The sequence below is a fragment of the Ascaphus truei genome, chromosome 1 (assembly GCF_040206685.1).
Source record: "Ascaphus truei isolate aAscTru1 chromosome 1, aAscTru1.hap1, whole genome shotgun sequence".
NCBI lineage: Eukaryota > Metazoa > Chordata > Amphibia > Anura > Ascaphidae > Ascaphus > Ascaphus truei.
In genome coordinates, this window is record NC_134483.1 from 19,301,829 (window position 1) to 19,318,105 (window position 16,277).

At 41.8% G+C, this 16,277-nt stretch overlaps 1 protein-coding gene across 2 annotated transcripts in view; it reads left to right on the forward strand.

The window, feature by feature from the left end:
- LOC142485534 (protein hinderin-like) overlaps window positions 1-16,277 on the forward strand; it is a 236,923-nt gene that overhangs the window by 64,348 nt on the left and 156,298 nt on the right. For both annotated transcript variants that reach the window (XM_075584468.1, XM_075584487.1), the window contains exon 6: window positions 3,935-4,062. In XM_075584468.1, the coding sequence (XP_075440583.1) occupies window positions 3,935-4,062 (128 nt within the window). The remainder of the gene's footprint in view (window positions 1-3,934; window positions 4,063-16,277) is intronic.

A 16,277-nucleotide genomic window follows, 5' to 3' on the forward strand; every position in this document is an offset into this window, starting at 1 on the left:
GGGCTGGCTTTTTTAGATATTGTTTGGGAAAGTCTAATCTGGCCTTTCTATTCTTGAGGCTTATGAATGGTTTGCACCTTGTGGTGAACCCTCTGTATTTGCTCTCGTGAAGTCTTCTCTTTATGGTCGACTTGGATAATGATATGCCTACCTCCTGGAGAGTGTTCTTCACTTGGCTGAATGTTGTGAAGGGGTTTTTCTTTACCATGGAAAGGATCCTACGAGACATCATGTTGTCTTCCGTGGACGTCTAGGCCTTTTTGTGTTGCAGAGCTCACGAGTGCGTTCTTTTTTTCTCAGAATGTACCAAACTGTTGATTTGGCAACTCCTAATGTTCCTGATATCTCTCTGATGGATATTTTTTTTTGTTGCAGCCTAAGGATGTCCTGTTTCACTTGCATTGAGAGCTCCTTTGACCGCAAGTTGTGGGTTCTCAGCAACAGCTTCCAAATGTGAATGCCACACCTGGAATCAACTCCAGACCTTTTACCTGCTTAATTGATGATGAAATAACGAAGGAATAGCCCACAGCTATCCATGAAACAGCTTTTGAGTCAATTGTTCAATTACTTTTGGTCCCTTGAAAAAGAGGGGGCTACATATTAATGAGATGTAATTCCTAAACCCTTCCTCCAATTTGGATGTGAATATCCTCAAATTAAAGCTGATAGACTGCACTTTAAGCCCATATTCATCATTTAACTGTAACTTTAATTTATTCTGGTACACAGCCGAAATAACAAAACTTGTATCAGTGTCCAATTATTTCCGGACCTAACTATATATTGCTCTGCGAGGGGTTTGTTGACATCTCCATTCGCTGAGCGATTTTTCAATGCTGCGTTAACCACAGAACATCTGAACTAGAGTTCTCCTATTGTTAATTATGTTTATTTTGTGTCAAACAGGAAAAATATAGAGCCCTAAATGAAAGTGTTTTTGTTGTTGTTTTTTTTGTGTCTCACAAATCATTTAATACTCCGTGCCAGGAGCTGCTGGTTAAATACAAATGTTCATTGCAAAACTCTGTTTACGCAATATCACACTTCACATACTATACATTTGTCCCTAAATCATGCAGCATGATGTAATGAATCTTATGATATCTAATACAGTCAAAGGTTAGACTGGGTGGGCTCTATGAAGTTGGATTAACTCCTCCGTTTTACATTCATAAATACACATACTGTACATTAAGATCGGTGTGTGTGCGTGTGCGTCTGCGTCTGCGTGTTCATATATGGGGTTTAGTACAGACGTGCAATGATTGTTTGCTGTAAGCACAGAGGTGGAACAGCCTTGTATCCTTGGTGGGTAATGATGTTATGAGGTAAGCGGGGCTGAGCTTAGGTCGCGGATAGACTTGTGAAATCCGTTACCAAGTTGCCTTTTAATTCATGGGGATGGGGGGGGGGGTCGGATATTGATTCCTGTCTGTGAAAACATCAGCCCATGAATAATAGCATTTTTCCAGGTATAACCAACTTTTCCTCACATGGGTTGTTTGTAAGAGATTTGGGGTGTTTCATAGCCTTCCCATTCAAATTGTGCCTGACAATCTTCCTGTATGCCTATTCCTATAATCTACCACACACAGCACTTATCATCTGAGATCTGACTCCAAAAGACACACATCACTGCGAAATGCTCAAAGAACTAGATTGGTCATCACTTGAATCTTGACGCAAAGTTCACCTTTCCTGTCTTGCCTTCAAATACTTTCTGGGCAAGCTACCCATCTATCTGAACAAGCTCCTCACCCCTACCACATGCAGCACTAATCATCTGAGATCAGACTCCAAAAGACTGTTCATGGTCCCAAGGCTCAACAAAGTATCCGGCCGCTCCTCCTTCTCTTTCCGTGCACCCCAAAACTGGAACAACCTACCAGAGACTCTCTCATCCTCCACCAGTTTAAGTTCTTTCAAAACTAAGGCTGTCTCACATTTTAATCTGGTCTGTAACTGTTACATACGCCTATAATATACATCTCGTACTGTTCATGCAATATATTGTATATAATGTGTACCCTGTTCATTGATGTAACTGTATTTGTAACCATGTATTTGTCATTAACTACGTCCAGGACATACTTGAAAACGAGAGGAAACTCTCAATGTATTACTTCCTGGTAAAACATTTTATAAATAAATAAATATATTCCGCGTGAGAACACTGCTGAACGCCATCGTTGGGCTGCCATGATTTACTTGCCTCCAACAGCAATATGCACCTTCATCAAAATACTTTACTGTCATGAAGCCATTTGTCTCCAAGAACAAAAGGCTTTTAGTTTCCAGCATGTGTTGTCAGGGATTTCCAGGGCTGGAATGATTTGTGCTATTCTCCCCAGTCTCTGTCACCTATGATGTATTTAAAAGGGGACTTTTTTTTTTACTCTGGCTGTAACCAAAGGCAGTAATGTTTATGGTAGGTGCACATATTGGCCTGCATGAAAGGCATGCATTTTCTATCGGTGAAAGAATGGCTTAAGTGATGCAACCTGCAAGATGTGTGCTGGGAAAACCAATGCTGAGCAAATGAACGGATCTCTGTTCCATGTTGCAGTATGAAAGCACCTTTGCTTCACCTTTTTTACGCATGCACTCTTTATTGGCTGCAGTATAGCTGTGGGTTCAAGCCATATGTCCGATATTGACATCATGATTGTGGACAAGTTACTAAATTCCCTTTGCCTTGGATGCAGAAAATAGTTTTATTTGTGAAAGGAATCGATTGTGCCTTTCAGTTTTTACAGCATTTTCTCTAGTTCATTTGGACCGACAGTTGAGCGAGCATTGTTCATAATATAGCTCAACCCCCTTATAACACTGTGCTTTGGGCCCAAACAATGACATCGTGTTGTAAGCGGATCGCGTTAGAAATAATGTACAATTAAGTATTTACGATAACAATAATCGTGCTGTAAAGTATTAATAAAAACGAAAGTTGGGAGCCGCGCTTGCATCGCGTTATAAGCGGATTCGCGTTGTAACGGATTGCGTGATAACCGGGGTTGAGCTGTAGTTGGCATCTCATGAAGTACTAGAGGACTGGTCACTCTCTGATTTTGCCTTTGCCATTATTTTACTGTAGAGCCGGAATAGCTAACGTCAGTCCTCAAGGGCCACTAACTAACAAGTCAGGTTTAAAGGATATCCCTGCTTCAGCACAGGTGGTGTAATCAGTGCCTCAGTCTTTGACTAAGCCAGTGATTGCGCCACCTGTGCTGAAGCAGGGATATCCTTAAAACCTGACTTGTTGGTGGCCCTTGAGGAGTGACGTTGCCACTCATGCTGTGGAGCATGTATTGTGTGGTAACTAGACACATGGGTAGATAACACTATGATTACATTGGTGCTTAAACTTTGTGTATTGATCACTTTCATCATATCTCTGCTATACCCACAACCTCTTTGTCCTTGTAGGAGGCTCTTCATGTTTTGTATTGTGCGGGTGAACCTGATTCTAAACTTGCTGTATGTAGTATGTTTCCATATAACGGCCGTCACATTTCAGATGTCATTTGCATTTAAAGGGAAATACTAAAAAAAAAAAAGTGCATGCCCTGGGATTTTATAGCTCTTAGTTTGGTTTTTACGCTTCTCCCGCCCCATCAAGCTGCCACCTTTATACATTACTGTCCTTTTCTCCATCTGCCTCTTCATTTGGAAACTACGTGCAATTGTGGGCCCTGATCAAGAAGCCACAGTAACAGTAACAGATTTATTGCAACTGGCTGGTATTCAGAGCAAGGATTACTGGTCACAGACGGTAGATAACCATATTTTTTTTAAATAGTTGTCCTTTGTTGGACCATGCTTTCTATTATGCTGTGTGGGACACGGTTTAGTTTATTGCATATAGTGTGTAGATTTTGTGTTGCTTTTCCTGCACGAGCTTTGTTTTATATCCCTTAACTTTCCATCGTACATCTGCAACAGCAGTACCGGGAATGCCAGGAGCTGCTGAGCCTGTACCAGAAGTATCTGTCAGAACAGCAGGAGAAGCTGAACCGCTCTCTCTCGGAGCTCAGCGCCGGGAGCAGCAAGAAGCAGCAGGTGAGCCGTCTTATTCTTTGCAGGTGACCATCTCTGCAATCCCCTCCATGCTGCTATTCACCTGAAGCTTAGACCTTGCAATGCTGTGTATGAAATGCATTGCAAGTTCCCGCACACAGGCCCGGAGACTTAAAATAACACTCATTCAAGCTACTTGTGTCCGGTTGAGCCAGCAAAGGTCGCTGGCTTTTCTATAGCACACAGCAGGAGCAGGAACTAGCGTGCAGCTTTGTTACCTAATGAAGAGCGATTAGTACACTGTGTACTTTCTAATACTGTAGAAGGGACGTTTTGATGGCTGAATCAATTATTGAAATTGGCTACTCTCTGCGGATGTGTCGATCATTTTTAGTTGGATATACAAAGAATTCTGTACAAATATGTTCATATTTAAAATAAACTTTTAATCCCCAAAGCTTATGTTCTGTGAGATGCATACTATTACGTTGGGTCATTAGATTTTTGTTTCCAGGTTGATGCCCATTTTTGAACTGACCTGAAGTTGACAGACAAACTACTGAGACTACACAAGTTTCTTATTCATATAGATTCTGTGTGTTTTAAACACCACAATCTGCAGAGTTCATGCTAGACTTAACCCCTGGTTAAAAAAAAATCTATGTTGTCCAGGCGTGGCGTAGTGGTTAAGGTGTTGGCCGTGAGTAGTTGAGTTCTGATGCATCAGATATGTTCACACTTTTGACAAACTAACTTTCTGTATCCTAGACTATCCATGTGTAATTGAATATTAATAATAATCTAATTGATGATCCGTCCTCAGAGGAATGTTTCTACTATTGTTTCACTGTGAGCTTGAATGAGGCAAAATATTGAAACCTATTTCTTCTGTACGTAATGCATTCTGACTTAAATAGTACTTTACAATTTTTGGGCAGGAAATACAAAATATAATATACGGTGTCCCTCCTTGCCCGGCTCTTAAGGAGTTAACATCAGTTGACCTATGTGTACATGGCTTTGCTCCATCTCTCTCATACCATGACGGGGTGAGGGATCCGTGCAGCCTGGGCGGGGATATGCACATCGCATGATGGGCGACAGGAACTATTATAATACAAGGAGGAGCTTTATTAACAGCTGTTAATCATACTCTTAACACTTGAACACACTTTACTCTATTCAAAGTTATGATATATTTACAGTGTTTGCACTATTTGCCTCTTCCCTGTACTTAGGTTTGTTTCTCTTTGGGTTAGCTGAATGGTCCCTTTTCTGTATTGTGTCCATGTCCCACTATTAGTGAGCCCCTTCAGGCATTGGCCAACATTCTATTTCCTGGGGATTAATATCCCCTGTACACTTACTGCCACCTCTGGGCAGACAGTCTGAGTTGGCATCAGACTTTACAACTGGCCTGATCCGGCTGTGCCCTAAAAGTTCCTTTATGGGGAACCCCTTTTGGGCATAGGTTCCTCATATCTCAACAAATGGGTTCATCATGGCCATTGCTACAGACGCAATCTGGGTAGGGCACTTTACCTAACTATAGCAACAAATGGGGACAGATCAATCTTAGTCACACATCTAATATACCTAGTAAAGAGAAATAACGCTTGTGACGGTAACTTTGACAGGCTATAATAATACACCAAAAATACTTTGGGTTGAACTGAACACGGCTGAGATATGATAAAATATCATTTATTCCTTGAAAAAGGTGAACACACGAGATTATATAAATAACAAACAAAATATAGACACTTAAGATAGAATGATGAAACAGTCAGACATCTGGCCTGGCAGTTCATACAGCAATCTTGAAAATCACAAAGACACGAAGAACATAGAGCATAGGCTGAGCCCCATTTTTATACCATCTCAAACCCATCTCTTTAAACCTAGGCGCCGAGGTCGCTAGCAAAATCTATTTGAAGTAGATTCTTCTTCCCCTGCAGGTGTGAATTAGGACACTTGCAAAACACTCAACTTCTTTGTTCCTGGCCCTAGTATAAACAATCAGGGCAATTAACCTTTGATCAGAGGGCGTATGCTAAACCATCCGGCTGCCCTTCCTGACCTATTAGCATAGCAGATGGGGTCTGCATTTTCAGAGCAGATCCAAAATACCATATACACTTTAATATCTTCACATATTAATAAGTTCCGTTCTGGTGGGCTCTGTGGGTCGAAAATTGCCAGTTATTAATGCCTACAGTGACTCTACATAGTGGCCAAATTTCAATTCTCTGCGACCCCCAGAACCGGAGATACATAAATGCTCTTTAAAACATTTTTAAAATACAGGATTCGTCCCTTTAAAAATGAATCTCGGCTTTTCACTTTTTCCCCATTGAAAACAACGGGCTCCGCCGCCATGGGTTTCAATGGAGCAACTCCGCCGTTGTAGTCAATGTAGTTCCCCGCCATAGACTTTCAATGGGGAAAACGCCGCCATTGAAGTCTATGAGAAAAACCACATCTTTACATTCGCCCACACTCCGTCTGGTTGGTCGGAGAGGGCTGGGAATGGTCATGCATTAAAGCCGGAACCTTGGCTACATGCCACCCAAATCCCATCCCTCTGGTCATTCCAGAACCGGAGATATGGACTTACATTTTTCACCATTTCACACTTAGCCGTTTTTACTCCACGCGGTTTTTCCCCATTGGAATCAATGGCCGGCGCCGCCATAAACAATGCATGAGCGCACGCCGCCATTGGATTCAATGGGACCGCCGCTCCGCCATTGAAGTCAATGGCGCGACCCTCCCCCTCCGCTCGACCCCTTACAGGGGTCTCTCATTCCTGGACCCGGTGTGGATCGTGTGTGGGGGTTCCTAGGGGCTAGGGGCAAAAATAATTTTATTCCCAGGTGCCCTAGAACCTAAGATTCCCACACCAATTGTCATTGAACTTGACCGAAGTGATTAAACTCTTTTCAAAGACAATGTATCCGCTTTTGCGGTCTGCGGTTTGGATGGCTGTCAATCTTTTCCTCGAGGCCGGCGTCAAGGAATCTCCATTGAAGTCAATGGCCCCATTGACTTACAATGGGAAACCGCCGCTCCTCCTCTCGGATGCCACCTGCTGGTCGTCGCTGGAAAACAGGTCCAAAACCGCTACTTCTGCCATTAGAATGCATGGAGTCTCAATGGCGACCTATGGAAGGCTGCAAAATGGAGCCTGAAAAGGCGGGAAAAGGGAACAAAGGGCTATAAACACTAAATTAGCATTAACCCCTTCCCTCCCGCATCAACCCTAGTGTATGTGTGAGTGCAAACACCAGGATGAGACAATACATTTATACAGGGGACTAAACAGTTCGATGGCTGAAGCAAGGCAAAAACACATTACTGGACCCCTGTCCAGTTAATCCCTTGCTTCCCAGGTGAGAGTAGGGGGTGGCCAAATGGGGTGTAACCCCTTTAATCCCGGGCTAAATCCCCTCTCTCATGACAACGCTCACCTAGTAAAGAGAAATAATACCGCTCACCTAGTAAAGAGAAATAATACCGCTCACCTAGTAAAGAGAAATAATACCGCTCACCTAGTAAAGAGAAATAATACCGCTCACCTAGTAAAGAGAAATAATACCGCTCACCTAGTAAAGAGAAATATCGCTCACCTAGTAAAGAGAAATAATACCGCTCACCTAGTAAAGAGAAATAATACCGCTCACCTAGTAAAGAGAAATACCGCTCACCTAGTAAAGGGAAATAATACCGCTCACCTAGTAAAGAGAAATAATACCGCTCACCTAGTAAAGAGAAATAATACCCCATACCTAGTAAAGAGAAATACCCCTCACCTAGTAAAGAGAAATAATACCCCTCACCTAGTAATGTTAACCACGTTAACATCCTATTGTGTGACATAAGGTGGTATCCCCTATTTACTTACAAGGTTTCATATATCTGATATAACTCGGCATACAAGACGTCATTCTGTGTCACTGGGACTAATATTGATTTATGTGTCATGTATTATACATATACATCCCTATGACCTTAATTGACCACACAACCAAGAGGATTTTATAAAAAAATTATTTTCTATGTATATACTTAATTTTGTTGATATTGATATGTATTAAAGCTTTATTTTGGGATTTTTAACTGCTGGTTACATTAGTCAATAGACTGCCTTATTCCATGTTGTTTGGAAGGACTATTACAGTCCAGTTCATTAACTACTACACAGGTATTGAGTGCTTTATTTGGTGGTCTCTGTGATCCTTCTTCGAACATTTCTGACTCGGGTACACACATCTTATACACAGAAACATATTTACATTAACAGTGAGGCTCCTTCAACTGCCACTCCCAGGAATCTAATTCTAGAACCTACGGACTGGCCATATATACTTCTATAGTCATGTCACTCGCCACCAAGCATACACTGGGAATGGCTGTCTTCCTGCCAAGTCACTCCTCGCCACGTGACGGGAGAGAGACCTTAACTTAATAGTAGTCCCAAAAAGTGTGTGTGTGTGTTGCCTCAGCTACATAGTGTGTATAAACAGTCTGTTCTCTAATTAGAAAATGTCTTGTTTAAAAAAATGGAAATACCTGTATATTTGTAATCTATATAGGGTAATAAGTTTGTGTAGTTGGTGACATTTTTTTCAGTGTAATCTTTATTTAAAATGATTTCCGGTGTCTCTAAATGTTTCCTATTTCCCCTCTCCCTTTTTACCCCTCTATTCATTGCAGGATCTTGCCACCTCTGTCTCACGCCCCTCTGCCCATTTTGTGTGTTTTTGCCCTGGCGAGCTTTGTCTCTTGGAAATCTTTCCTCCTCCCTCCCCCCTCTTGCATTGTGTTGCTGGCAGACCTGTGCAGGGAGGGGCCCCCAGCTGCAGACCCAGTACACATCCACACGTTCTCTGCCTCCTCACACAGCAAAGTGGTATTCCAACTGCGGCAATGAAATCTGTCATTTGACTGCATTTGTGATTGTTCCTCAGCCACACGAAGCTGATGCTATCTTTGGTGTCGTTTCTGTACAAAGGATGTGCTTGTTTCTGCTCGCGTCCTGGTGCTCGGCAAGCCTACTGCTACATTTCTGCCTTGCAGCTTGAACCCCTTCAAATGCAAGGTTAATACAAAGATTTGTACAGTGGGCAGGGGCTGGGGCGCAGTGTGTGCATAGAATAAGCATTCCAAGGAGTGTGGGGCTCGGCAGAGATGTGCTACTTTCGGTTAGTGTACTCTCAGACTCGCAAGAATATCTCAGTGCACTAAGTGAATATCAAAGCAAATGAGCGCAGAAAATAATATATATAAAAAACTAAATAACTAGTGATGTGCAGTGCTACTACTGTACTCGCAATTTCTGAAAGAGGTGTGTTAAGTCCATATATACACAATACAGTATAAGTGTCAAATATAATCTAAAATATCCAAAAAAGTGTCTATATATCTAGTAACCGTTATCCAACGTTTCACTTTACGAATGGCATATCCAACGCTTTACAATGCAACCCTAAGGACTTTTTTTTTTACATGCCGGAATGTGTTATCCAACGCTCACCGCCACTGATTAACATGGGACTCACTTTACAACTGTTTCACTATCCAACACTTCTTCCAGAACGGATTCCGTTGGATAACCGAGGACTGCCTGTATATATCTATCTCAGCACTCCTGTAAGATAGTCCAAAAATAGCCTGGTGCTAGTCCCTTAAAAGTATGTAAATGATACGTTACCATCCAGACGAATGATAAGGTATAGACAGTAAATTAACACACACATTCCCAGTAAGCTCAAACTCCAAAACCCACCACTGTGCGTGTGTGTATATATATGTGTGTGTGTGTGTGTATATATATATATATATATATATAAGTATATATATATATTTATTTAACTACAATCTAGGTTCCTAAGACTTGGTGCCCCAGCAATTGCCAAACCAATTGCTTCCATAGTCAACTCTATCCTGTCTGCAGGCCATGTCCCTAAGACCTGGAAAACTGCTAGAGTTGTCCCAATCTTCAAAAGTGGGGACAAAAACACTGTCTCAAACTACAGGCCAATCTCCCTTCTCCCAATACTATCCAAAGTCATGGAAAAATGTGTCCACTCCCAACTAAGCGATTACTATACCAAGACAAATTTCCCTAGCCAATTCCAATCTGGCTATCGCCCCAAACACTCTACCGTAACTACCCTGCTAAAAGTTTGCAATGAAATCCAGTGTGGAATGGAACGCGTCAACTCACTGGTGCAATATTCCTAGATTTTGCCAAGGCTTTTGATACTGTTGATCATACTATCCTGCTTGACAAACTCCAGAGCTCTGGAATATGGCAGCATGCTTTAAACTGGTTTCAGTTCTACTTATCAGGTAGATCCCAACATGTGTCTATATCAGGCTCTAACTCCAACCCCTTGGATATCACCTGTGGCGTCCCGCAAGGCTCTGTTCTGGGGTCCCTACTCTTCTCAGTGTTCATCAATGATCTTCCCACAGCTTGCAAGGAAGCTTCAATACACATGCAGATGACATATGCAGATGACACAATCCTATATGCGCACAGCCATAGCCTCTCTGACCTTGAAGACATAATTCATGCTGACTTTTTGAGACTCGAAAACTGGATCTCATAAAACAAACTGTTTTTAAACACTGACAAGACTGTAACAATGGTATTTGGGACCAAGACTACATTTTTAAAGCTTCCAGTGACTGAGATCCAGATCAGAACCATCGCTAACACCACCCTAACTCCTGTTACTAGTTTTAAATACTTGGGCATATGGTTTGACTCCCACTTAACATTCAGAATGCATATTGATACCCTGACATCCAAAACCTATGCCAAACTAGGTGTACTTTACAGGAACAAATCCTCCCTAAGCCTGCTGGTGAGAAAGCGTATCGCACAGCAGATGCTAATGCCAATTATCGACTATGGAGACATAGTATATGGCTTGGCACCCCAAATCCACCTTGGCAAACTTGACACCCTCTACAATTCAATTTGTCTTTTTGTTCTCCAATGCAACTACAACACACATCACTGCGAAATGCTCAAAGAACTGGATTGGTCATCACTTGAGTCTAGACGCAAAGTTCACCTTTCCTGTCTTGCCTTCAAATACTTTCTGGGCAAGCTACCCATCTATCTGAACAAGCTCCTCACCCCTACCACATGCAGCACTTATCATCTGAGATCAGACTCCAAAAGACTGTTCATGGTCCCAAGGCTCAACAAAGTATCCGGCGCTCCTCCTTCTCTTACCGTGCACCCCAAAACTGGTACAACCTACCAGAGACTCTCACATCCACCACCAGTTTAAGTTCTTTCAATCTAAGGTTGTCTCACATTTTAATCTGGTCTGTAACTGTTACATAAGCCTATAATATATATTATCTTTAACTGTGCATGCAATGTCCTGTATATAATGTACACCCTGTTCATTTATGTAACTGTATTTGTAACCATGTTTTATTTGTCATTAACTATGTCCAGGACATACGTGAAAACGAGAGGTAACTCAATGTATTACTTCCTGGTAAAACATTTTATAAATAAATAAAATATGAGTGCTTCTGAGCGTGGCAAATGTATACAACAAAAGACAGGGGTGCCTAATGCTAAATCCAATTGACAAAACATATGGTAATATGTATAAAATACAAATACTTCAATAATAATATTTTCTTGGTTATTTAGTTCAACCCTTTGGCTAAAGCGTCATAAATCTGCATACCACGTCAAGGTAAACCAAAATTTGCAGGTCCTAATACTAAACTGTGAACCTTTCCTTTTACCTCTGTATGAGGGGAAGCAACCTCCGTAAAATGAGTGAACCACCCAAGTTAAAAAGGTGTGGGGCCACCTACCTCCAAACAACTGCCAGTTAGAAATTAAATTAACACACACATTCCCAGTAAGCTCAAACTCCAACACCCACCACATCATATACATGTATAACCAAGAAAATATTATTGAAGTATTTGTATTTATACTTATTACCATATATGTTTTGTCAATTGGATGTAGCGTTGGGTACCCCTGTCTTTTGTTGTATACATTTGCGACGCTCTGTAGCACTCCTTTTGAGATAAAGATCTATATCTATCTATATATATATAAATATATATATATATATATATATATCTCAAACATACACATCCCCTTGATAAAGATCCCTCTGTGGGTTCGAAATATCGATTCTGTGATGTTTGACAATATAGTTTTATTATTTTCAAACTTACCTTGCGCGCTCTCTCTCGCGCTCTCTCGCGCGCGGATCCAGTATAAGTTCCCAAAGCCTGCTGATTCATTAAGGTTTCATCAATAGGTAAACGTCCCAAAGCCCATCTCTCTCATTGGAGATGAAGATACTGACGTACAAGAAAATATAACAGTTTGTAAAAAACATTTAAATGCTACAATACTAAAAATAACAAATGCCAAACCCTACCAGGGGAAAGGCTATTGGCCCCAATCATGTGGGACACCACTCGTGCTTAGTTGTGTCCCCCATGCACGGGGTTTTCCCAAAACATATATTCTAAAAACACTCTAAGGACCAGAGACAACTTCTTTGTTTCTCTTCTGAAGTACGCTGCATTAACATGGCGCCCACATGATTGGGGATAATATCCCTCCCAATCCCCACAATATTAGCATTTCACTTGTAGCAATGTAATTATGGCTTGTTAGGCTACAGAGGGATCTCTAGCAGTCCATGGCTGCACTTATATTGCCGCCGACGGAGACAGCGACGTCTCGTCAAAACAAATGTATTGATGCCGTTGCATGCGCTTATAGTAGGCACGGCACGACGGCTTGGTCGCGATCGCTGGAAATCTCTTCAATTTGATTTTTCCAGAGACCGCAGCGTGACGTCGCCGGCGACGGCACTATAAGCGCGGCCTAACATCTTCAGACTTGCAAGGGTCTGCAGAGCCGTGCTCTGCAGAGCTCTCGTTTTGGGCTTTGCTATTTGTTGCCAAATTGATTTATTTGGACAATCCTGATTTAGCACGGTGTTGGATTAAAGGTATGAATTTAACATTGCTGGAAGTCTGTGAATGCATTACTGGAGCTAGAGATTAACTGAAAGTAACTAAGTGCATTGTATTATTATTATTATTATCATAGGTACATTGCTGTTAATACATGCACAGGATGTTTACTGCCTGTAGAGAAACTGCACTGTGTAATAGTATCTGGAGCTGTTCAGAATATAATGCTGTAACTGCTGATGCACAAACCTAAAAACCAGCCCTTTCTTCTACATCACATTGCTGACTTAAAAAATAAATGACTTCCATCTTTTCCTTCTTTTAATATAAAGGTTTGTTTTTACTAATTAGGTAGAATTTCCATACATGACCTGGAGGAGTATCCGGTTGTTGAGGCAGGTGACCCTAGTTCGAATTCCAACGTCGGCTCTCCAGATCTAGAGTGAGCCACTTTGGGCCATGTTTATTAAACTGTGCTTTGTCGTGAACCTCCATAAGTCCCACTTGAATGAATGGGCTGTCCCGCCGTAAAGAAGTTTTAAAGTGCCTTACAGTTAACAATGACGTGGATAATATGGCCTTTTATCTCCCACTTTAGGTACTAAAATTCGATGGTAAGCCCTTCGGGCAGGTAAATGTCTTCAAATGATATATATGGGGCTGCCTACTTTGGATGTATGTGTGTATATAAACATATAAATCTCTTGGGTTCCAAAATCACCTCTATGCTGATGAGACACAAATGTACTTTTCTACCACTGACCTTACAGCTGTTGTACAGACCAAAGTCTCCGTATGTGTGTCCGTTATATCATTCTGGATGGCCTTCCGCTGACTCAAACTTAACATGTCAAAGATGGAGCTCCTCATACTTCCTCCTAAGGCTGCGCTTATAGTGCCGTTGACTGTCACGCTGCGGTCGCTGGAAAAATCAAATTGATTTGACTTCCAGCGACCAAGCTGTCGCTTCTACTATAAGCGCACGCGACGGCGGCAATACATTTGTTTTTCCGCGACGCAAACACTATAAGCACAGCCTAAGCTTTGCCCTACTACCTTCTACATTACTGTTGGCAGCATTATCATACAGTACTACACGGTCTGATCAGAGAAGATTAGAAGAAAGGTCCCAAAATGCTGCACTCATCCTAAATATAATTTCAAATTAGTCCGTTAGCAATAAAGCATTGAATGTTCTACTGATGCGGCCAGGCTGAGTCTAACGTTCGCCGGGTGCATAGCGGGCTAGCCGCGGGTCTGTTCTCCGTTTAAAAACGGAGTTTCCCGCGCGCGGCGGCCGCTTCAGTAGATAAGCGCTAATGGCGCTTACTATTGAAAGCGCCCGAGGCGCGCCCAGCCGCAACTAGTTTAAAAAAACAACCAAAAAAAACCAACCTTGGTGTTTTTAAATCGGGAGCCACAAGTTATAAGCGGATCCGCGTTGTAGCGGATCACACTATAATGGGGTTGGGCTGTATTTTGATACATTGATACATTCTAGCAGTTTACTTGCAGTCTGCACAGCTGCTATACAAATCGCTACTACAACAAGAGATTTATCTTAAGAATTTTTGTTGTTGTTCCCCTAGAGGTAGTTTTCTTGGCCAGTCTTTCATCTGTCCTATTATAGCCATGGGAGTTACATACCTTTTGCATTAACTACCAATATCATGTCTCATTTGAAATTATAATTAGGTTGAGTGCAGCATTTTGGGACCTTTCTCCTGATCTTCTCTGATCAGACCTTGTAGTACTATTGTTCTTTCCCATATGCACCCCTTCATGAAGTAACAATTTGTATGGACATTACGGTTGAGCGGTGATCACTTTCTTGTGTGTTTGAGGACTATCATACACAAAGTACCCCAAGCACGCTGCCTAGGGGTCACATTTTACTACTTCCTCACATTCACAATGTAGCTAAAACCTATTCTTCCTCCGTAACATTGCAAAAATACGCCCTTTCCTCTGTCACTCTACTGCTGTAACCTTCTACTTCCTGTTTCCTGTCTTCCCTACAATCTATCCTAAATGCTGCTGCTAGAACCGCTCTTCTGTCTCAGCGCCTCAACTGCTGAAATCCCTGTCCTGGCTTCCTATTAAACTCCGTATTACGCACACAATTCTCCGCCTCCATTTTAAAGCTTTACCCTCCTTTCATCTCAGCCCTAATTTTTCTCTCCCTCCCCCCTCCCTCTCCCTCCCCCCTCCCTCTCCCTCCCCTCTCCCTCTCCCTCACTTTTAGCTCCGGTGGCTGCTACTATATGTCTCGTATGCATAGACCACTTAGATTGTAAACTCTTTGGGGAAGGACTCTTTTCCTATTATTTTGTGTGGAGCGTTGTATTATGTCACGTGTATTGTAAAGCGCCATGTACCTGGATGCCGCTATATAAATAAAAATATAGGGAGAGGTGATTAGTGCTATATCTACCACAATGTTAAATCCACTCGACCGGGGCGTGCAGATGTATAGGTTTGTCGAACACTGATATGTATGTATGTATATATATATATATGGGTATATGTGTGTGTGTTCTCCTAGTGCATGTAATTAACCGGGTGTCGATTGGTAATATGTTCTCAAATCAGCAAATGCTTTAGCTCTGTCAATTGTTGCAAAGCTCAGACTCCCATTTAACCTCATGAAGGCACAAACATATATGGAACGTATATAATATACATTACAGCATTAAAAAAATACATGACATTAGAATCAGTAAAAAAAAAAAAAAAAAAAAAAAAACCTAAGCATTCCTAATAATATTAAACCCTGAAAACATAATTAATAGGCCTGATTAATAGACCTGAAAATATGCAGTGATTCCTCAAAATCCTTCCTGCCTCTGACAGCCCAATGGCAGATTATTATATTGCAGCGAGATTGCCTGGGCCACTGGGCCTCGTTGCATAGTCATAAAAGTAGCTGCATTAGGCACTTACTTTAAAAGATGGCCATCATCCGAGAATAAAACACAACATCAACATTTATAAGCTCATGAAATGTATAAAGGCCGACAGAAATGCTTCATTAATGCACCAGCCCTCCAATGCCAACGTCTGCCCCTTCGCATCCCGCACCCCGGCAGTGAAAGGGAAGAGCGGGCGTGTGCCAGGGACGTTGCCATTGGAGGGCTGGTGCGTTAACGAAGCCTTTCTGTCTTTCTGCATTAAAATGGGAAAAAACGACATATCTCTGAGCAAGGCAAAATGTTCCTACTTCAATTTCATTTTAATGGCACACTTGAGTCCGGGACCCGAAATGTCAG